The 23,766-nt window shown below is 41.7% G+C and overlaps 1 protein-coding gene across 5 annotated transcripts in view; it reads right to left on the bottom strand.

Moving 5' to 3' along the window:
• Positions 1-22,001, bottom strand: part of LOC110528580 (glutaminase liver isoform, mitochondrial) — a 29,844-nt gene extending 7,843 nt beyond the window's left edge. Inside the window, exons 1-13 of one of the 5 annotated variants that reach the window (XM_036984192.1) lie at positions 21,837-22,001; positions 20,736-20,795; positions 20,396-20,492; positions 13,553-13,674; positions 8,107-8,236; positions 6,868-6,947; positions 5,951-6,114; positions 5,621-5,679; positions 3,916-3,948; positions 3,732-3,790; positions 3,558-3,624; positions 3,296-3,346; positions 2,807-2,983 (exon numbers count right to left, since the gene is read on the bottom strand). In XM_036984192.1, the coding sequence (XP_036840087.1) occupies positions 2,807-2,983; positions 3,296-3,346; positions 3,558-3,624; positions 3,732-3,790; positions 3,916-3,948; positions 5,621-5,679; positions 5,951-6,114; positions 6,868-6,947; positions 8,107-8,236; positions 13,553-13,674; positions 20,396-20,492; positions 20,736-20,795; positions 21,837-21,889 (1,152 nt within the window). In that variant the 5' untranslated portion in view covers positions 21,890-22,001. Of the gene's footprint in view, positions 1-2,806; positions 2,984-3,295; positions 3,347-3,557; positions 3,625-3,731; positions 3,791-3,915; positions 3,949-5,620; positions 5,680-5,946; positions 6,115-6,867; positions 6,948-8,106; positions 8,237-13,552; positions 13,675-20,391; positions 20,493-20,735; positions 21,799-21,836 lie in introns of those variants that run through there. The other 4 variants (XR_005052677.1, XM_036984193.1, XM_036984191.1 and 1 more) reach the window with 4 other exon arrangements.
• Positions 22,002-23,766: the final 1,765 nt, after the last annotated feature.

The following is a 23,766-nucleotide window of genomic DNA, read 5'->3' as shown; positions in this document are numbered from 1 at the left end:
GTTTGGCCACCTGGCCAAACTGAGCAAGAAAGTGACCAAGAACCCGATGGTCATTCTGACATAACTCCAGAGTTCCTCGGTGGAGATGGGAGAACCTTCCAGAAGGAGTCCCTCCAATAAATGGCCATATCACAGTCTGCCGATATGGACTGCCCGATCAAGAGGATCCTCCTGGATGATGTATTTTGAGAGAGAGAGTGGTAAGCAGCCTGAAACTGCCGTAGCCATTGCACGGATTGAGGGAGACAATGCCATCCTGTCTGATGTTCAGACTCTGCTTGCAGATGTAAGAGAAGAAATCCCAAGAAAGCTCACTTCACTGTTGCTCCAAGCCGTGGAAACTGCAGTTCTGAAATACATCAAGAAGCCTGAAGCCCATACACACCGCAGCATACATGTTAGACCCCAAGTATGCTGGCAAGAGCAATCCTGTCTGGTGCAGAGATCAACAAGGCCTATGGTGTCATCACTACCATGTCTCGCCACCTTGGCCTGGATGAGGGCAAGGTTATTGGCAGTCTGGCGAAGTACACTTCCAAGCAAGAGCTTTGGGATGGAGATGCAATATGGCAGTCGTGCCAACATATCTCTTCAGCCACCTGGTGGAAGGGACTTTGTGGATCTGAGGCTCTTTCCCCTGTTGCCTCCAACATCCTCCAAATCCCACCAACATCAGCCGCCTCAGAGCGCAACTGGTCCTTGTTTGGAAACACACATACCAAAGCATGCAACAGGCTGACCAATACAAGGGTTGAAAAATTGGTGGCCATCCTCAACAAGGTTGGAAAGTGATATAGAAGATGAGGCCTCAGAGTCTGATGTTCAAGAGGTGGACATTGAGGAGGTCCAGGGAGAAGACACGGAAGCCTGAGAAGAAGACAACCAAAGATTTCGTTTCTAGACTATCATTTTACAGATGTATGTTGAAAATGTGTTTGGGAGATGCGATGGATCATTGGGGATCATTCAATATTCTCTTTCTTTTGTTGTTCAGTGAAATCATCCCATGTAAAGAGTCAAGTCATTTAATTAAAGTTCAATTTGTAACTAAATTGTTTTTTAAATTTCTATTTGGAAGGATTAAATCATTTGCAATTATGTCTACTTATGATAAGGTAAAAGGTTTATGTTTCTGTCTCCATATGATATGGTAAATATATCCAATGCAAAAAACATCTACATTTAAAATGGTATTAATATTAATTTATATTTCCGTTAATTCCCATATATTCCCGTTAATTCCCACGGAAAGTTTCTACCTCTGAATATACCCCAAAATGTTCAACCCTACTGAATACTTATGTAAACGTGATATTTTTGTTTTTTGCTTTGTCATTATGGGATATTGTGCGTAGAGGGAAAACAAATAAAACATTTTTAGAGTAATGCTGTAACGTAACAAAAAGTGGAAAAAGTGAATGGGTCTGAATACTTTCAAATGCACCGTACATAGGTAGTTGTATACCTTTCCCTACTATATCATATTACTACTGTATAACTACTATAAGACTACTGTTTAACTACTATATGACTACTGTATAACTACTCTGACTACTATATTACTACTATATAACTACTTTATGACTACTATATAACTACTTTATGACTACTATATGACTACTATATGACTACTTTGACTACTATATAACTACTTTATGACTAGTATATGACTACTATATGACTACTATATGACTACTATATGACTACTATATGACTACTATATGACTGCTATACAACTACTTTATGACTACTATATAACTACTATATGACTACTATATAACTATTTTAAAACTACTTTGACTACTATATAACTACTTCATGACTACTATATGACTACTGTATAACTACTATATGACTACTTTATAACTACTATATGACTACTGTATGACTACAGTATGAGTACTATATAACTACTTTATAACTACTATATAACTACTGTATAAATACTATATGACTACTGTATAACTACTATATAACTACTGTATAAATACTATATGACTACAGTATGAGTACTATATAACTACTTTATAACTACTATATAACTACTGTATAAATACTATATGACTACAGTATGAGTACTATATAACTACTTTATAACTACTATATGACTACAGTATGAGTACTATATAACTACTTTATAACTACTATATAACTACTTTATAACTACTATATGACTACAGTATGAGTACTATATGACTACTGTATAACTACTACATAACTACTATATGACTACAGTATAACTACTATATAACTACTATATGACTACAGCATGAGTACTATATGACTACAGCATGAGTACTATATAACTACTGTATGACTACAGTATGAGTACTATATAACTACTATATAACTACTACATAACTACTATATGACTACAGTATAACTACTATATAACTACTATATGACTACAGCATGAGTACTATATGACTACAGCATGAGTACTATATAACTACTGTATGACTACAGTATGAGTACTATATAACTACTATATAACTACTATATGACTACAGCATGAGTACTATATGACTACAGCATGAGTACTATATAACTACTGTATGACTACAGTATGAGTACTATATAACTACTATATAACTACTACATAACTACTATATGACTACAGTATAACTACTATATAACTACTATATGACTACAGCATGAGTACTATATGACTACAGCATGAGTACTATATAACTACTTTATAACTACTATATAACTACTATATAACTACTATATGACTACAGCATGAGTACTATATGACTACAGCATGAGTACTATATAACTACTGTATGACTACAGTATGACTTACATGGAAGGCCATCTGTCCAGAGAAGTCGTACATGCCGCAAGAGTGCATTAGACTCAGGGTGTTCCTTACAGCCTCGGCACTCAGGACGCGCTCGCCGGTGATTGGGCAGATCCCCCCGTGGGCCAGCGTTGCCGCCATGACACTTCCAGACTCACAAGTCACCTCTATGGAACACAGCTGAAAGGAAATTATTTATTTACTATATAGAGAGAAACATGAAGGCTCCGTGTTATCCCAGACACATATTAAGCCTAGAACTGAACTAAGAAGTCTATGGAGAATCTCCATTGAAATAACCTTTTTTAGGTCGAGGACTAAGCCTAATTTATGTCTGGGAAACCGCTCCAGTGTCTGTGACTCATATGCACAGCAAGTAAATAGGGTAATGCTTTATGTTAAGGTCCAGTCACAAATCAGCATTACCAGAAATAGCAAAACCACATACACTGTCACAGTGTGATAAAGTTTATCCGAGGAAGTGTAGTTTACCTGGAAATAGAAGTCCAGCGCGTCAATCATTTCTGCCCCAGTGGGAAAACACTGCAGATGAAAATCAGTTCCTATGATCAATATTTCATACAGGTACAGAATATCTCAAACATTAATATCATATAACCATCGCACAGTGAGGGATCAATATCTTTCTGGTGCACAAACCTCCTGACCTGAGTAGTAGCTGGAAAGCTATCAGGAGGTGTGTCCCAGAACTACTGTAATTAAAATGTTCCCATCACCACTGTCCCTCACACACCTTCTTCTCTTTGAGGTAGTACCCGATTGCAAAATTTCTGTCGCCTGTTTCTTTTTCCGACTGGAACCTGAGACACAGAGAGACAAAGAGACTCAACAACAACAACATCAATAATATAACAAACAGAGAGAATAACTCTGCTTTCGGAAAATGAAGACATTAACTAAAACTCACGTGGCATTGCTGAACCCCACGTACTCTCGACCGGCCATCTTCTTAATGAACTCCATCATCTGAGGAGAGAGGATGAGAGATATCGTATAGTAATGTATTGTAATGTAACGTATCATGTGTGTATTGTATAGAACTACGTTTGAATGATACTGAATGATGACACACATTAAGTCTATCTACTTACATAGTCAAACTTCTCTGCCTTATTTGAACCGGGCTGGTGACACACAGAAAGACAGACAGAACAGCCGTGTAAATGATAGGTCACCACATCAAAACCTTTTCAGTAGTCAGCCACCGGGTGGCGATGTTCTACAGGGCTTCAGGACTCAGTAGGCTCAACACACTTTAACAGTATGAACGATCACACATCTTGAAGTCCTAATGTCTACTCCTGTACAAGGTGACAAAAACAAGCAGTTATCACAGTAGACGGTGTCCTAATAAAGACACTGGTTATATGAAGTCTCAGGATAGTACAGGTACCCTCTGTAGTAAATCTGCAATATCACCTGTTCCAAAGCAACAGCACCTGGTCTGAAACAGGTGTATCACTGACCCAGCATTGAGAGGTTAAAGGTGGATTTGGTTCGGAATACATTTTTTAAGGGGGCTACTTTATATAAATTATAGAGCATAGCCGTGATGGCCCAAGTGACCCCAAATGTCCAGTATTGGGGTATAAATAAGATTGTTTGCGTCACAAAGATGCATTATACAGTAATAGTTTTATTTAAGTATATCTATTAAATTATAGATTCATTCTGAACAGATAGGCCGAAATCCAGACTTAAACCCTCCTGTTATTCCTTCAGGCTAACTTCCGCCTGGGGCCCCATATGGCTGGGGCCCCTGCTGTCTTTATAGCCGAAATATCTAACTATATATCAGTTAAACTCGCCTGTTCTGTCTATGTACCTTTCTCTCTCTCTGAGATAACACACACGGACCACCTCTCCAAAGTGCTCTGTTAATTGGTTAAACTGATGGTCCCACCGGTCCCAGGGTCCCTCCCCCAACAGTGTGAGGGTGACAGGAGAGCCAGGGTCAACACTACTCACTACACTACCGACTACACTACACTACTCACTACCCTACTCACTACCCTACTGACTACCCTACTCACTACCCTACTCACTACCCTACTGACTACACTACCGACTACCCTACTGACTACACTACCGACTACCCAACTGACTACACTACCGACTACCCTACTGACTACACTACCGACTACCCTACTGACTACACTACCGACTACCCTACTGACTACACTACCGACTACCCTACTGACTACACTACCGACTACCCTACTGACTACACTACCGACTACCCTACTGACTACACTACTGACTACCCTACTGACTACCCTACTCACTACACTACTGACTAGCCTACTGACTACCCTACTGACTACCCTACTGTACATGTAACTACTATCTACCTTACGTGCCAGATAGGCTGTGCGTGTGTGTGTGTTTAGAGCTGCATGTTTCAACGGGACAAAGCCAAACCTACGTCAGCCTCGGGTCAAAGATTGACAGATGCCCTGGATCTTGGTTTGTTGTGTTTATTTGCTTGTCAAACACTGAGTGGATTTAGCAAATAATGACAGTGACAAATATCACTGATGCATCATTGAGAGTGGATGTTTTAAGGGAATATTTAAAGTCTGACCGGATACACTCACACCATGTATAGGGTGGTCTGTAGACTGTCTGTCTAGTTACAGGATACACTCACACCATGTATAGGGTGGTCTGTAGACTGTCTGTCTAGTTACAGGATACACTCACACCATGTATAGGGTGGTCTGTAGACTGTCTGTCTAGTTACAGGATACACTCACACCATGTATAGGGTGGTCTGTAGACTGTCTGTCTAGTTACCTTGATAAGAGAGCTAATCACAATGGCTCCAGCATTCACCATGGGGTTGTGGGGTTTGTCTAGGCACACAAAACACGAGTTGGTTATTATCAGAGTTAAGACAGAATACAGTATGGTCACAGAAGTAGAATGATGCTTTACTATTTGGAGACTAAGTCTTTCTTCGAGAGCTGACATCACATCCACTTGGTAGAAAGTAGTAGATCCTATCAACCTGAACTCACGTGGTCTTAACTTGTACTGAAATCAAATCATATTTGTCCAGCAAACTAACAAAACACCTGCAAGACAATAATGTACAGCAACAGGAGCAAGGGTTCCCTTACCCACCTTCCTCATCCAGGTAGAGCTTGTTGAATTTCAGTCCACTGGGCTCCATCCCCACATAGCGGTGTACCTTCTCTGTCCCAGCCTCGTGGATGGCCACAGCATATTCCAGTGGCTTCACACACGACTGGAGACAGAAGGGCTGCTTAGTGTCCCCTACTGAGTGTCTGGGGTGAGAGCAGGGAGAGACAGAGGGTGGGAAAAGGCCATTAGTAAAGAGGAAATAAAGGAAGAAAGGAGAGAGAGGACCAGAGAAACAGAGGAACAGAGAAACAGAGGAAGAAAGGAGAGAGAGGACCAGAGAAACAGAGGAAGAAAGGAGAGAGGACCAGAGAAACAGAGGAAGAAAGGAGAGAGGACCAGAGAAACAGAGGAAGAAAGGAGAGAGACAGAGAGAGAGGACCAGAGGAAGAAAGAGAGAGGACCAGAGGACGAAAGAGAGAGAGGACCAGAGGAAAAGGTGTCAGTAGTATGAGTCACTATTTCACATTCAGTTATCAATCATCCAGATATATAAACACACAGGGAGGTTGTACCCACCTCTGTCCGTCCACTGTACACAGGGAGGTTGTACCCACCTCTGTCCATCCACTGTACACAGGGAGGTTGTACCCACCTCTGTCCATCCACTGTACACAGGGAGGTTGTACCTACCTCTGCCCATCCACTGTACATAGGGAGATTGTACCCACCTCTGCCCCTCCACTGTACACAGGGAGGTTGTACCTACCTCTGCCCGTCCACTGTACACAGGGAGATTGTACCCACCTCTGCCCCTCCACTGTACACAGGGAGGTTGTACCTACCTCTGTCCATCCACTGTACACAGGGAGGTTGTACCTACCTCTGCCCGTCCACTGTACACAGGGAGGTTGTACCTACCTCTGCCCGTCCACTGTACACAGGGAGGTTGTACCTACCTCTGTCCATCCACTGTACACAGGGACACACCCCAGAGATCAGGACTGAACTTGGCCAGGTGAGGAATGTAGACTGCTACCTGTAACCAGGAAGTACAGACCATCAGAACTACCAGAACCATATTACATGTAGATAATACTCCACAGGTGAAAGAATAAACGTTTTATTTTCAAAATGATAGGTCCGGATTCTACCATATTAATGACCTAAGGCTCATATTTCTGTGTGTTATTATGTTATAATTAAGTCTATGATTTGATAGAGCAGTCTGACTGAGTGATGGTAGGCACCAGCAGGCTCGTAAGCATTCACTCAAACAGCACTTTTTTGCGTTTGCCAGCAGCTGTTTATGACTTCAAGCCTATCAACTCCCAAGATTAGGCTGGTGTAACCTAGCTAGTTAGCGGGGTGCGCACTAATAGCGTTTCAATCAGTGACGTTACTCGCTCTGAGACCTTGAAGTAGTTGTTCCCCTTGCTCTGCAAGGGCTGCGGCTGTTGTGGAGCGATGGGTAACGATGCTTCGAGGGTGGCTGTTGTCGATGTGTTCCTGGTTCGAGCCCAGGTAGGGGCGAGGAGAGGGACGGAAGCTATACTGTTACACTGGCAATACTAAAGTGCCTATAAGAACATCCAATAGTCAACGGTATATGAAATACAAATGGTATAGAGATAAATAGTCCTATAATTCCTATAATAACTACAACCTAAAACTTCTTCCCTGAGAATATTGAAGAGTCATGTTAAAATGAACCACCAGCTTTCATATGTTCTCATGTTCTGAGCAAGGAACTGAAACGTTAGCTTTCTTACATGGCACATATTGCACTTTTACTTTCTTCTCCAACACTTTGTTTTTGCATTTAAACCAAATTGAACATGTTTCATTATTTATTTGAGGCTAAATTGATTTTATTGCTGTATTATATAAAGTTAAAATAAAAGTGTTCATTCAGTATTGTTGTAATTGTCATTATTACAAATAAATACATTTAAAAAAATATAAAAATAAAATAAAAATTAATTAATCGGTATCGGCTTTTTTTGGTCCTCCAATAAATCGGTATTGGTATAGGCGTTGAAAAATCAGAATTAGTCAACCTCTACAACAGACACATGTTGACGGAAAGCATATCAGAGAAAAAGACAAAGTAACAGGACAGACGACAAAAAAGAGAGCCAGTGAGAGACAGATGGAGAAGAGTGACACACATGAAAAGTGGAAACAAATCTACTCACATGTCCGCTGTGGTTTTTCTGAACGGTGTTGTAGATTTCATCTATTTTTAAAACGAAGGATTCAAACTCAGGGATGATGAACTTCTTTCTGAAGGCCTGGATCAGAAGCACTATGTTCCCACCTACACACCTGAGGGTTGGTACAACAAACAATACAGTATTAGATCATCAATACAGAAACCCGGTCATTGAACAAGTTCTAGAGCATTCTAGAAAACTAGTTCTGTGGAATGAGATGAACTTTTCCCAGATGTTTGCTTTGAAGTGGTGACACTCCCTGAGGCGGTGGATGGACTGCTGCTCATGACTGTATTATGACGTCTGACCTTCTTTTCTGTTGTTGTTTGCCTACTAGACTTGGTGCTGATAAGTGGTTTGAATTGTTGTGGAAATTAGGGTTCAGCGGAGCTATGTGAGAATGTAAACACCATTCTTTGTGACACACATGGCTAATGATACTCCTTATGTATCCTATTAACAGCCTTGTTTTACAGGGTCAGCCATAGCACTGCGCCCCAAGAGCAAATAAGGGTTAAGCGCTTTGCTCAAGGGCACATTGACAGATTGTCAGCTCGGGTATTTGAACCAGCAACCTTTTCGTTTCTAGCCCAACGCTCTAACTGCTAGGCTACCTGCCGCTCGATGCTCCCTATATTATTTCCTACCCCAACCTATGTTGCACTTGAAAACAAACACATATGATTAGGGGCAAGAAAAAGTATGTGAACCCTTTGGAATTACCTGGATTTCTGCATAAATTGGTCATAAAATTTGATCTGATCTTCATCTAAGTCACAACAATAGACAAACACAGTCTGCTTAAACTAATAACACACAGACAATTCAACAATGATTCGTTTTCATGTCTTTATTGAACACACCGTGTAAACATTCACAGTTCAGGTTAGGAAAAATATGTGAACCCTTGGATTTAACAACTGGTTGACCCTCCTTTGGCAGCAATAGCTTCAACCAAACATTTTCTGTAGATGCGGATCAGACCTGTACAACAGTCAGGAGGAATTTGGGTGCTTTCCTCTTTACAAAACTGTTTCAGTTCAGCAATATTCTTGGGATGTCTGGTGTGAAGTGCTCTCTTCAGGTCATGCCACAGCATCTCAATCAGGTTGAGGTCGGGACTCCTGAAGTTGTATTTTCTTCTGTTGAAGCCATTCTGTTGTTGATTTACTTCTGTGTTTTGGGTCGTTGTCCTGTTGCGTCACCCAACTTCTGTTGAGCTTCAATTTCATTCTCCTGCAAAATGTCTTGATACACTTGGGAATTCATTTTTCTGTCGATGATAGCAAGCTGTCCAGGTCCTGAGGCAGCAAAGCAGCCCCAAACCATGATGCTCCCTCCACCATACTTCACAGTTGGGATGAGGTATTGATGTTGGTGTGCTGTGCCTTTTTTTCTCCACACATAGTGTTGTGTGTTCCTTCCAAACAACTCAACTTTAGTTTAATCTGTCCACAGAATATTTTGCCAGTAGCGCTATGAAAGGGACAACAGTGGCTTATTCCGTGGTGTCCTCCCATGAACCCTATTCTTGTTTTGTGTTTTACACAAGTAGACCCGTCAACAGAGATGCTAGCATGTTCCAGAGATTTCTGTAAGTCTTTAGCTGACACTCTAGGATTCTTCTTCTTAACCTCATTGAGCATTCTGCGCTGTGCTCTTGCAGTCATCTTTGCAGGACGGCCACTCCTAGGGAGAGTAGCAACAGTGCTGAACTTTCTCCATTTATAGACAATTTGTCTAACAGTGGACTGATGAACATCAAGGCTTTTAGAGATACTTTTGTAACCCTTTCCAGCTTTATGCAAGTCAAGGTCTTTTGAGATCTCTTTTGTTGGAGTCATGGTTCACATCAGCCAATGCTTCTTGTGAATAGCAAACTCTGTAGCAAATAGCACATTTTGTGAGTGTTTTTTATAGGGCAGGGCAGCTCTAACCAACATCTCCAATCTCATCTCATCGATTGGACTCCAGGTTAGTTGACTCCTGACTCCAATTGGCTAATGACTTCTCCAAAAGCTTAGGGGTTCACATACTTTTTCCAACCTACACTGTGAATGTTTAAATTCTGTATTCGACACGGACAAGAAAAATACAATCATTTGTGTGTTATTAGTTTAAGCACACGGTTTGTCTATTGTTGTGATTTAGATGAAGATTAAATCAAATTTTATGACCAATTTATGCAGAAATCCAGGTAATTCCAAAGGGTTCACATTCGTTTTCTTGCTACAGTAGAAAAAAGGTGCTATCTAGAACTAAAAGGGTTATTTGGTTGTCCCCATAGCATAACCATTTGAAGAACCCTTTTTGGTTCCAGGTAGAACCCTTTTGAGTTCCATGTAGAACCCTTTCCACTGAGGGTTCTACCTGGAACCAAAAAGGGTTCTACCTGGAACCAAAAAGGGTTCTACATGGAACCAAAAAAAGGGTTCTACATGGAACCAAAAAGCGTTCTCCTATGGGGACAGACAAAGAACCTTTTTGGAACCCTTTTTTCTAAGAGTGTCGACTACCTGGCAGATATAAGGAACACTGGTTTTCCCCACGAGATCAAGATGCCTGGACTGTCAAAGTCCACTCCAGATGTCAATCATTCACTCTTTAACTGAATTGTAATGAAAGGACATGCATAGCCATAGCTGAAACACAAAGCTGTCACAGGTCAACTGATTAAGGGTTACATTTAATTCCAATCAAAATGTACTTTGTGTGTGTGTGTGTGTGTGTGTGTGTGTGTGTGCGCGTGTGTGTGTGTGTAGGCCCAAGGACCAAGGCAGCTGGCACCTATACATCTGAGTCGTACTCTGCTCTTTAGCCCACACAAGACTACCCGTATCCACCCTCAGCCCACGGTCCCTCAGCCCACGGTCCCTCAGCCCACGGTCCCTCAGCCCACGGTCCCTCAGCCCACGGTCCCTCAGCCCACGGTCCCTCAGCCCACGGTCCCTCAGCCCACGGTCCCTCAGCCCACGGTCCCTCAGCCCACTGTCCCTCAGCCCACTGTCCCTCAGCCCACTGTCCCTCAGCCCACTGTCCCTCAGCCCACTGTCCCTCAGCCCACTGTCCCTGAGCCCACTGTCCCTCAGCCCACTGTCCCTCAGCCCACGGTCCCTCAGCCCACTGTCCCTCAGCCCACTGTCCCTCAGCCCACTGTCCCTCAGCCCACTGTCCCTCAGCCCTCAGTGGACTGAGAGCACATATACTTTTGCCTCTAGCTAACTCTTAAAAGGACTTGAAGAGTAAATGCCAGAGAGAGGAGCCATGTGTGTTTGAGTGAGTGAGTGAGTGAGTGAGTGAGTGAGTGAGTGAGTGAGTGAGTGTTGTGAGGTCTGGGGTCCGCTCGCCAACCAAGAATTCACAAAATGGGAAAACATCAAATTGAGACTCTGAATGCAGAATTCTGCAAATAATATCCTCAATGTACAATGTAAAACACCAAATAATACACGCGAAGAGCCGTTCAAGTCTACAACCACCTAAAAGGAAGCAATTTGCAAACCTTCCATAACAAAGCCATCACCTACAGAGAGATGAACCTGGAGAAGAGTCCCCTAAGCAAGCTGGTCCTGGGGCTCTGTTCACAAACACAAACAGACCCTACCGAGCCCCAGGACAGCAACACAATTAGACCCAATCAAATCATGAGAAAACAAAAAGATAATTATTTCCAATGTGTCAAGTAATTAACAAAAAAACAGAGGAAACTAGAATGCTACTTGGCCTTAAACAGAGAGTACACAGTGGCAGAATACTTGACCACTGTGACTGACCCAAACATAAGGAAAACTTTGACTATGTACAGACTCAGTGATCATAGCCTTGCTATTGAGAAATGCCACCGTAGGCAGACCTGGCTCTCAAGAGAAGACAGGCTATGTGCTCACTGCCCACAAAATGAGGTGGAAACTGAGCTGCACTTCCTAAACTCCTGCCAAATGTATGACCATATTAGAGACACATATTTCCCTCAGATTACACAGACCCACAAAGAATTTGAAAACAAACCCAATTTTGATAAACTCCCATATCTACTGGGTGAAATACCACAGTGTGCCGTCACAGCAGCAAGATGTGTGACCTGTTGCCACGAGAAAAGGGCAACCAGTGAAGAACAAACACCATTGTAAATACAACCCATACAACCCATATTTACCTTTTCCCTTCCCAACTATTTGCACATCGTTACAACACTGTATATAGACATAATATGACGTTTGAAATGTCTTTATTCTTCTGTGATGTTTACTGTTAATTTTTTTTAACCTTTGTTTATTTTTTTATTTCACTTTTGTTTATTATCTACTTGACTTGCTTTGTCAATGTTAACATATGTTTCCCATGCCAATAAAGCACTTAATTAAATTCAGAGTGAGTGAGTGAGTGAGTGAGTGAGTGAGTGAGTGAGTGAGTGAGTGAGTAAGCCTACAACAAACTCTGGGTTAATAATCTGGAATGCTGAAGGGGTCAGGGTATTAATAGACTCACTCTACCATGGCACCTGGCAGTAAGAGGAGATGGAAATGTGATGACTGTGTGACAGAAGCAAAGAGGGCTAAAGAGGTGGAGAGGGGTAGAGGTGGAGAGGGGTAGAGAGGGGTAGGTGGAGGGGTAGATAGGTAGAGAGAGGTGGAGGGGTAGAGAGGTGGAGAGGGGTAGAGAGGTGGAGAGGGGTAGAGAGGTGGAGGGGTAGAGAGGGGTAGAGGGGTAGAGAGGTGGAGGGGTAGAGAGGTAGAGGGGTAGAGAGGTGGAGGGGTAGAGGTGGAGGGGTAGAGAGGTGGAGGGGTAGAGGTAGAGAGAGGTAAGGAGAGGTGGAAAGGGGTAGAGCGGTAGAGAGGGGTAAAGAGAGGTAGAAGGGGGCGAGAGGGGTAGAGAGAGGTATATAGAGGGGTAGAGGGGGGCGGAGAGGGGTAGAGAGAGGTATATAGAGGGGTAGAGAGAGGTAGAGGGGGGGTAGAAGGGGGTGGAGAGGGGTAGAAGGGGGTGGAGAGGGGTAGAAGGGGGCGGAGAGGGGTAGAGAGAGGTATATAGAGGGATAGAGGGGGGTAGAAGGGGGTGGAGAGGGGTAGAAAGGGGGTAGAGAGAGGTATATAGAGGGATAGAGGGGGGTAGAAGGGGTTGGAGAGGGGTAGAAAGGGGTGGAGAGGGGTAGAAGGGGATGGATAGAGGTAGAAGGGGGTGGAGAGAGGTGGAGACAGGTAGAGGTGGCTCTAGAAGCAGGTCCCAAATCCCCCCCCCACCCTTGGACCTACCCTCGGTTTATGCAGACCAGCTGTAAGCAATATGGTGGAAGCTCCAACAATGCACTGCTTGTACCTATCCAGACCCTTCAGATCTGCAAACATCGAGGGGTCAGGGACAAGAGGGAGGGGTATGGAGCAATGTGGGAACGTCTAAATCCAACAAGGAGACAAGCTGGGCAACTCACTTGTGGAAGAGTTCCCGGTCCATCATGGCGTCATGGCAGGATTCCGATACGGAGCGTTGCAGCTTGTCCATACAGTCCTTCAGTCGCGGGTCGGATACAATAAGACCAGTCCTCTTGAGGGCCTGATCAAATCAAATCAAACGTTATTTAAAGTGTATATAAAGTCACAAGACATGTTACAGTAAAAACAACACAATGAAGCGGTTCAAGTAAACAAAAGACGATAAAATAGATGAATAAATTAACAACACAAAGATTTGTTTGGGGAGAAAGGAATGATGTTGTCAGCGAAGCCATACAGCAAAGCTATACTGCAGTTTAATTTACAGTGTACTGTAAATCATTCTGCCTGGTCATGTCGAGTCCACATCTCACAAAGTTATTAATACTGTTATGCGAGGAACTTGGATGTGAACTAAATTTATATGAACTAACTTTAACTCATCTTGAGGCCCACTGACATACACCAATCTTGTTGCAAGTTGAGTAACTGATGTCCATTTTTTGTCCAAGCTGGACTGAAGCTGGTTTGGGTATGCTTTGAGTCACTTGTTGCAAGTTGAGTAACTGATACCCTTCTTTGTCCAAGCTGGACTGAAGCTGGTTTGGGTATGCTTTGAGTCACTTGTTGCAAGTTGAGTAACTGATACCCTTCTTTGTCCAAGCTGGACTGAAGCTGGTTTGGGTATGCTTTGAGTCACTTGTTGCAAGTTGAGTAACTGATACCCTTCTTTGTCCAAGCTGGACTGAAACTGGTTTGGGTATGCTTTGAGTCACTTGTTGCAAGTTGAGTAACTGATACCCTTCTTTGTCCAAGCTGGACTGAAGCTGGTTTGGGTATGCTTTGAGTCACTTGTTGCAAGTTGAGTAACTGATACCCTTCTTTGTCCAAGCTGGATTGAAGCTGGTTTGGGTATGCTTTGAGTCACTTGTTGCAAGTGTTTTGATTGAAACAGTGCAGTAGTGCTGGTGCAATATAAAACACAGATCAAATCAGAGCTTTGACTATCATTGACATCTTCTACAATTGATTATTTCGTTTAACAAGTTCGTTTTTAGGGGGATAATTTCATCACATGTTGAAATACAAAACCCCCATGTTATAGTTGAATGATGATACAACCTAATCTAGTCTGTCTAGTCTCTGCACGGTAATCTTTCCAACCTAATCTAGTCTGTCTAGTCTCTGCACGGTAATCTTTACAACCTAATCTAGTCTGTCTAGTCTCTGCACGGTAATCTTTCCAACCTAATCTAGTCTGTCTAGTCTCTGCAGGGTAATCTTTACAACCTAATCTAGTCTGTCTAGTCTATGCACGGTAATCTTTACAACCTAATCTAGTCTGTCTAGTTCCTGCAGGGTAATCTTTACAACCTAATCTAGTCTGTCTAGTCTCTGCACGGTAATCTTTCCAACCTAATCTAGTCTGTCTAGTCTCTGCACGGTAATCTTTACAACCTAATCTAGTCTGTCTTGTTCCTGCAGGGTAATCTTTACAACCTAATCTAGTCTGTCTAGTCTCTGCAGGGTAATCTTTACAACCTAATCTAGTCTGTCTAGTCTCTGCACGGTAATCTTTACAACCTAATCTAGTCTGTCTAGTTCCTGCAGTGTAATCTTTACAACCTAATCTAGTCTGTCTAGTCTCTAACGGGTAATCTTTACAACCTAATCTAGTCTGTCTTGTTCCTGCAGGGTAATCTTTACAACCTAATCTAGTCTGTCTTGTTCCTGCAGGGTAATCTTTACAACCTAATCTAGTCTGTCTTGTTCCTGCAGGGTAATCTTTACAACCTAATCTAGTCTGTCTAGTCTCTGCCGGGTAATCTTTACAACCTAATCTAGTCTCTGCAGGGTAAACTTTACAACCTAATCTAGTCTGTCTAGTCTCTGCACGGTAATCTTTCCAACCTAATCTAGTCTGTCTAGTCTCTGCACGGTAATCTTTACAACCTAATCTAGTCTGTCTTGTTCCTGCAGGGTAATCTTTACAACCTAATCTAGTCTGTCTAGTCTCTGCAGGGTAATCTTTACAACCTAATCTAGTCTGTCTAGTCTCTGCACGGTAATCTTTACAACCTAATCTAGTCTGTCTAGTTCCTGCAGTGTAATCTTTACAACCTAATCTAGTCTGTCTAGTCTCTAACGGGTAATCTTTACAACCTAATCTAGTCTGTCTTGTTCCTGCAGGGTAATCTTTACAACCTAATCTAGTCTGTCTTGTTCCTGCAGGGTAATCTTTACAACCTAATCTAGTCTGTCTAGTCTCTGCCGGGTAATCTTTACAACCTAATCTAGTCTCTGCAGGGTAATCTTTACAACCTAATCTAGTCTGTCTGGTCTCTGCCGGGTAATCTTTACAACCTAATCTAGTCTGTCTAGTCTCTGCACGGTAATCTTTACAACCTTATCTAGTCTGTCTAGTCTCTACAGGGTCATATTTACAATATATTCCAGTCTGGCTAGTCTCTGCACGGTCATCTTTACAACCTAATCTAGTCTGTCTGGTCTCTGCAGGGTAATCTTTACAACCTAATCTAGTCTGTCTAGTCTCTGCCGGGTAATCTTTACAACCTAATCTAGTCTCTGCACGGTAATCTTTACAACCTAATCTAGTCTGTCTGGTATCTGCAGGATAATCTTTACAACCTAATCTAGTCTGTCTGGTCTCTGCCGGGTAATCTTTACAACCTAATCTAGTCTGTCTTGTTCCTGCAGGGTAATCTTTACAACCTAATCTAGTCTGTCTAGTTCCTTCAGGGTAATCTTTACAACCTAATCTAGTCTGTCTTGTTCCTGCAGGGTAATCTTTACAACCTAATCTAGTCTGTCTAGTTCCTGCAGGGTAATCTTTACAACCTAATCTAGTCTGTCTTGTTCCTGCAGGGTAATCTTTACAACCTAATCTAGTCTGTCTAGTTCCTGCAGGGTAATCTTTACAACCTAATCTAGTCTGTCTGGTCTCTGCCGGGTAATCTTTACAACCTAATCTAGTCTGGCTGGTCTCTGCAGGGTAATCTTTACAACCTAATCTAGTCTGTCTGGTCTCTGCAGGGTAATATTTACAACCTAATCTAGTCTGTCTAGTCTCTGCAGGGTAATCTTTACAACCTAATCTAGTCTGTCTAGTCTCTGCCGGGTAATCTTTACAACCTAATCTAGTCTGTCTTGTTCCTGCAGGGTAATCTTTACAACCTAATCTAGTCTGTCTAGTTCCTGCAGGGTAATCTTTACAACCTAATCTAGTCTGTCTAGTTCCTGCAGGGTAATCTTTACAACCTAATCTAGTCTGTTTTGTTCCTGCAGGGTAATCTTTACAACCTAATCTAGTCTGTCTAGTTCCTGCATGGTAATCTTTACAACCTAATCTAGTCGGGCTGGTCTCTGCAGGGTAATCTTTACAACCTAATCTAGTTTCTGCAGGGTAATCTTTACAACCTAATTTAGTCTCTGCCGGTTAACTTTACAGCCTAATCTAGTCTCTGCCGGGTAACTTTACAACCTAATATAGTCTCTGCAGGGTAATCTTTACAACCTAATCTAGTCTGTCTGGTCTCTGCAGGGTAATCTTTACAACCTAATCTAGTCTGTCTGGTATCTGCAGGGTAATATTTACAACCTAATCTAGTCTGTCTAGTCTCTGCAGGGTAATCTTTACAACCTAATCTAGTCTGGCTGGTCTCTGCAGGGTAATCTTTACAACCTAATCTAGTCTGTCTAGTCTCTGCAGAGTAATCTTTACAACCTAATCTAGTCTGTCTAGTCTTTCGAGGGTAATCTTTACAATCTATTCCATTCTATCTAGTCTCTGCAGGGTCATCTTTACAATATTTTCCAGTCTGTCTGGTCTCTGCAAAGGTAATCTTTACAACCTAATCTAGTCTGTCTAGTCTTTGCAGGGTAATCTTTACAACCTAATCTAGTCTCTGCAGGGTAATCTTTACAACCTAATCTAGTCTGTCTAGTCTCTGCAGAGTAATCTTTACAACCTAATCTAGTCTGTCTGGTATCTGCAGGGTAATATTTACAACCTAATCTAGTCTGTCTGGTCTCTGCAGGGTAATCTTTACAACCTAATCTAGTCTGTCTGGTCTCTGCAGGGTAATCTTTACAACCTAATCTAGTCTGTCTGGTCTCTGCAGGGTAATCTTTACAACCAAATCTAGTCTCTGCAGGGTAATCTTTACAACCTAATCTAGTCTCTGCAGGGTAATCCTTACAACCTAATCCAGTCTGTCTAGTCTCTGCAGGGTCATCTTTACAACCTATTTCTAGTCTCTCTGGTCTCTGCAGGGTAATCTTTAGACACATTCCTTCCTTCATCAGGCTTGGAGACATGGACACTATTTAATTTAAATAACATAATGAAATAGCCATGTTCCACGATACACCTTATTGTTTCAAGAGTCAATTCACTCAATTTGTTTTTTTTTATTGATTTAACCTTTATTTAACTAGGTAAAATCACATATCAGCGGAATGTATCATTTGAACAGCTATTTGTTATCTATTCAGAAAATTCATATGGATATGACTATCTATAACCTACTATAGGGGACTACAGTACATTGGCCTGTCTTGACATCTATATTGGAAAGTATGCTATGCTGAATATTATTTTTCTCCTGATAGTTGCACTGTCTATGTCAAAACACTGCAATTCAATTTGCAATGAACACCATGTCAGCTTGCACAAGGGATGTACTCGATGTACGCCTCACTTGTTGCATGTCTTTCCTTGCTCATAATTACCATATTCCTCATAATTACCCTACCTCCTCCCTTCCCCATAATTACCATATTCCTCATAATTACCCTACCTCCTCCCTTCCTCATAATTACCATATTCCTCATTATTACCCTACCTCCTCCCTTCCCCATAATCACAATTTTCCTCATAATTACCCTACCTCCTCCCTTCCTCATAATTACCATATTCCTCATAATTACCCTACCTCTTCCCTTCCTCATAATTACCATATTCCTCATTATTACCCTACCTCCTCCCTTCCCCATAATCACAATTTTCCTCATAATTACCCTACCTCCCCCTTCCTCATAATTACCCTACCTCCTCCCTTCCTCATAATGGCCATATTCCTCATAATTACCCTACCTACCTTCCTCATAATTACCATATTCCTCATTATTACCCTAACCCCTCCCTTCATCATAATTACCCTACCTCCTCCCTTCCCCATAATTACCAAATTCCTCATAATTACCCTACCTCCTCCCTTCCTCATAATTACCATTTTCCTCATTATTACCCTACCTCCTCCCTTCCCCATAATTACCATATTCCTCATAATTACCCTACCACCTCCCTTCCTCATAATTACCCTACCTCCTCCCTTCCTCATAATTACCATATTCCTCATAATTACCCTACCTCCTCCCTTCCTCATAATGGCCATATTCCTCATAATTACCCTACCTCCTCCCTTCCTCATAATTACCATATTCCTCATAATTACCCTACCTCCTCCCTTCCTCATAATTACCATATTCTTTATTATTACCCTACCTCCTCCCTTCCTCATAATTACCATATTCCTCATAATTACCCTACCTCCCCCTTCCTCATAATTAGCACATTCCTCATAATTACCCTACCTCCTCCCTTCCTCATAATTACCCTATTACCTCCCTTCCTCATAATTACCCTACTTCCTCATAATTACCCTACCTCCTCCCTTCCTCATAATTACCCTACTTCCTCCCTTCCTCATAATTACCCTACTTCCTCCCTTCCTCATACTGACCATACTTCCTCCCTTCCTCATAATTACCATATTCCTCATAATTACCATATTCCTCATAATTACCCTACTTCCTCCCTTCCTCATAATTACCCTACTTCCTCCCTTCCTCATAATTAACCTACTTCCTCCCGTCCTCATAATTACCATATCCCTCATAATTACCCTATTCCTCATAATTACCCTACTTCCTCCCATCCTCTTAATTACCATATTCCTCATAACTACCCCTCTCCCCCCCTTCCTCATAATTACCATATTCCTCATAATTACCATATTCCTCATAATTACCCTATTCCTCATAATTACCCTACCTCCTCCCTTCCTCATAATTACCCTACTTCCTCATAATTACCCTACCTCCTCATAATTACCCTACCTCCTCCCTTCCTCATAATTACCATACTTCCTCCCTTCCTCATAATTACCCTACTTCCTCCCTTCCTCCTAATTACCCTATTTCCTCCCTTCCTCCTAATTACCCTACTTCCTCCTAATTACCCTATTTCCTCCATTCCTCATAAGGAACCTACTTCCTCTCTAGCACATAATTACCCTACTTCCTCCCTTCCTCCTAATTACCCTACTTCCTCCATAGCACATAATTACCCTACTTCCTCCATTCCTCATAAGGACCCTACTTCCTCTCTAGCACATAATTACCCTACTTCCTCAAAGTAAAGAGAGTTGGCACTGCCACGGTGGCAGTTTGGTGGCCCCAAGTCTCCAATAACCCTTGCACTCAGCATACCTGGAGTAAGTATAGCTCAAATGGTGGAAAGACGAAGTTTGAGTGAGAGCAGAATTACATCAAGTCTCATAGATCATCTCTTATGACAGATTTTGTATCTTTATTTGCAAATAAATGTCTGTTCTTCAGTGTTTTTGTGTGTGTGTGTGTGTGTGGGAGGGAGCGAGACAGAGGGAGCGAGAGAACAAGAATGTGCTTTTGTGTTTGTGGCTGTATGTCTAGATCGAGAGAGAGTTTGTTGTCAAGGAGGGTTGTGACAGAGTAAGGTATTTAATTTACGACCTACTCTTCTTTCCTGTATAGGTTAACTGATGTGTGTACTTACTCACAGAGATAAAGTGTGAGACGGGGACTTGTTTCTGACCCTCTGTGATGGTGTAGAAGAGCATATCTTCTACCTCTGAGAATAGACCCTTCCCACTGCTCCTACATATACATACAGTGAAGAGGGAAATTGTCAGCTTTAAACAACACAGACATACACAACTTGATTGGCTATTTATAAAGAGTAATGGATGATTGAGGAGAATGGAGACAAGCCATGTTTTGAATATACAATAACATAGGCCTAAATGTGATTCACGCAAACACACAGTAAATTAATATCTGCCAATCAATACATAACACAAATGAACTGTCTGAACTGGAATAATAAAAACACAAACTCACAGTTTGGAAAGCACGTGGTCCATGTCTGAGGTTGTTCCGATGCGGTGCTGATCTGTTGAGCTTGTGTTGAAATATTGTGCCGGTTGAACATTAACATTACGACGACAACACGGTAATAAACCGTTGTAACAAACCTTTTTAAAAACGATTTTAGTCGTGTCTTTCAAAGTTTCAACAGCTGCTGCGTTGGTAACCCGTAATATTTTCAAACAGTGCATGGTTACACTAACTTTACAAAAAGAAAAGCATTTAAGGATAAATAACTGCCTTCGGATACCTTTTCGATAGTATTTCCGTTACTTTCTCCACTATTTACCCTTAGTCTAATAAGTCCGTTTTGGTCAACCGACTACAGGTATCTAGGCAGCAATCTCGTTTTCACGTTCGAAACTTGTCATGAGCGCACAAGAGGAAAACTGCGCCGATGACGTCGGAGTGTGTATTTATAGCAGGTCAACTTGGCTGCTGGGGAGCAAGGAAACCCCCAGCTCCGCTAAAACCATTGACAACTACAGTGCCCTTTTCAAAGAATTGTTAAATAAATGTTTATAACTATTTGGTTTTAATATTATCACATTTAAGAACATAGTCAGAACTAGATATTTCTGATTATTCCACATTTAGCTCTATCATCTGAGTAATACAGCAAATAACTGCATGGTTTTCATGATCTGTAAAATTCAACTGATCATTTTTTTCCATTTGGCATGTAACGCTAAGCAAACAATATGTGTAATTCATCTTGCTTCATCGGATATTAGGCTTTCAGAAAGAGCTTGACATTGGTAAATCCTCCTGGTAAAGTTGTCAGTCGGACTACTGTCATCACCACTACAGTATATGGAAAGCAAATCAAACAATATCTGGATATAGCCATCTAGTTTATACCCTGAAAGTTATCTTGTTAACTAGCCATATTAACGTGATATATTATTAGCTAGCTAACTATCAAGCTAATTAGACGTGGTCCATCAGTCAATGTAGCCTATCATGTATGTCTGCAGCAATTCTTAAATGCTACTAAAATCAATGTTGAAAAGGGGAAAACGTTAGCTAACTTCGCTACGTTGATTGTAGAAAAAGTGCATTAGGTCTACTTACCAGTTAAGCCAACTGTACAACGCTTCTACCGGTAGCTTGCAAAGTGAACACATTATCCGCCAACAGTAACGTTACATCGGCAAATGCTGATCATTTGTTTTATTTTTTATTTATTCGTTATTTTACCAGGTAAATTAACTGAGAACACGTTGTCATTTACAGCAACGACCTGGGGAATAGTTACAGGGGAGAGGAGGGGGATGAATGAGCCAATTGTAAACTGGGGATTATTAGGTCATGTAGATAATGTAACTGATAGAGCTAAATGTGTTATTTGTTTTACATGGAAAACTCAGACATTTGTAGTTTTAACTACGCTCTTAAACAGGTAGTCAAAACGGGCAAATCAAGCGCTCTGCACCTGTGGACCAAACCGCGTTGCGTGCCGAAGCGTTGCAAACAGAAATGTACGCTAGTGATGTGCTGTTCGCGAAAGATGTTGTATTTTTTAACGACTCCTTTTACTAAATCGAGAGTCATGAATCATTTTTTCCCTGAGTGACTCTTTCATTTTGTCGTTCGTTTGACCTGCTGACCGCAGTGACAATACAGCAGGATTTAATACGCTCTCTGGCTCATGGCTCCAGAGACTTGCTCCGAAAAAACATCCGTACAATAGATCAAGTTGCACTGCAGACAGCAATAATATCATAGAGGAGAAAAATACATGTTTAGAACTGGTAATTGATCGCATGGTGCAATAATAAATTATGGACACAGCTTTGTAGAACCAAAAACATACAAGTCTGCATGCTTTTGACATTACTGACTCAAATGAACGAAATGAGTCAGTCAGACCATTCGTTATTTTTACTGAACGAGTCGAACAGATCTGAGTTATTAAAAAGAGCCGAACTTCCCATTACTAATTTACACGTACACGTTATTCACTCATTTCATCCAAACTGCTAGCGAGCTTCAACGTGGTCCGTATTGACAGAGGCTAAAGTACAACTTGTTCTATCACTGAGGAAGAGAGGCGCAATTCGGCGGAAAATATGTCTCCATCCAGCAGGTGGCGTTATTTCGTTGTTTCGCCCACTAAAAGCAAGGACTTTTTGTATGGAGGTCAATGAGTGTCAAATTTGGTCATTAAAAAAAAAACTATTTGCTTTAATAGAAGTTTCGTAATGTTTAAGTCATTACGAGTTTACTAATATAAGACTTCTAGCGTCTCTCTCCATTGAAGACAGGCAGTTGTCGTTTTATTTTTAAAATTTTTTATTTTACCTTTATTTAACTAGGCAAGTCAGTTAAGAACAAATTCTTATTTTCAATGACGGCCTAGGAACAGTGGGTTAACTGCCTGTTCAGGGGCAGAACGACAGATTTGTACCTTGTCAGCTCGGGGGTTTTGAACTTGCAACCTTACGGTTACTAGTCCAATGCTCTAACCACCCTGCCGCCCCAACCCTCACCGAATATTCAAATGATGATTACAATAAGGAGATGTATGCACCAATGCGGAGAAAGGATAGGCGGCTAGACAGTGTGGACGGCATGCAGATACGACTCCCATTGTTAGGGCGGAGCGACGTGTATCTTGTAAGTATATCCATTAACTTTGGTTCTATTTTAGATGCTTGTGGAGCTGCAAGTCCTGCCTCTCCCATCTACTAATTGGTTTGTAGAACATACTGTTCCCATGTGGGTGATTGAAAAATGTACGAGGTACACACTCCAGTTCAGTCAGCACAGCAACCAATGGGAAAGTACTGTACAATCAAGCTTGAAGACATGGCATATTCTGGCAGATGACAAACACAAGGTTTGATGCCAAATACAGTGCCTTGCGAAAGTATTCGGCCCCCTTGAACTTTGCGACCTTTTGCCACAATTCAGGCTTCAAACATAAAGATATAAAACTGTATTTTTTTGTGAAGAATCAACAACAAGTGGGACACAATCATGAAGTGGAACGACATTTATT

Source organism: Oncorhynchus mykiss, chromosome 7 (assembly GCF_013265735.2).
Source record: "Oncorhynchus mykiss isolate Arlee chromosome 7, USDA_OmykA_1.1, whole genome shotgun sequence".
Taxonomy (NCBI): domain Eukaryota; kingdom Metazoa; phylum Chordata; class Actinopteri; order Salmoniformes; family Salmonidae; genus Oncorhynchus; species Oncorhynchus mykiss.
Note: the sequence above shows the minus strand (reverse complement) of the source record. Positions and strands in the feature narration are given on the sequence as shown.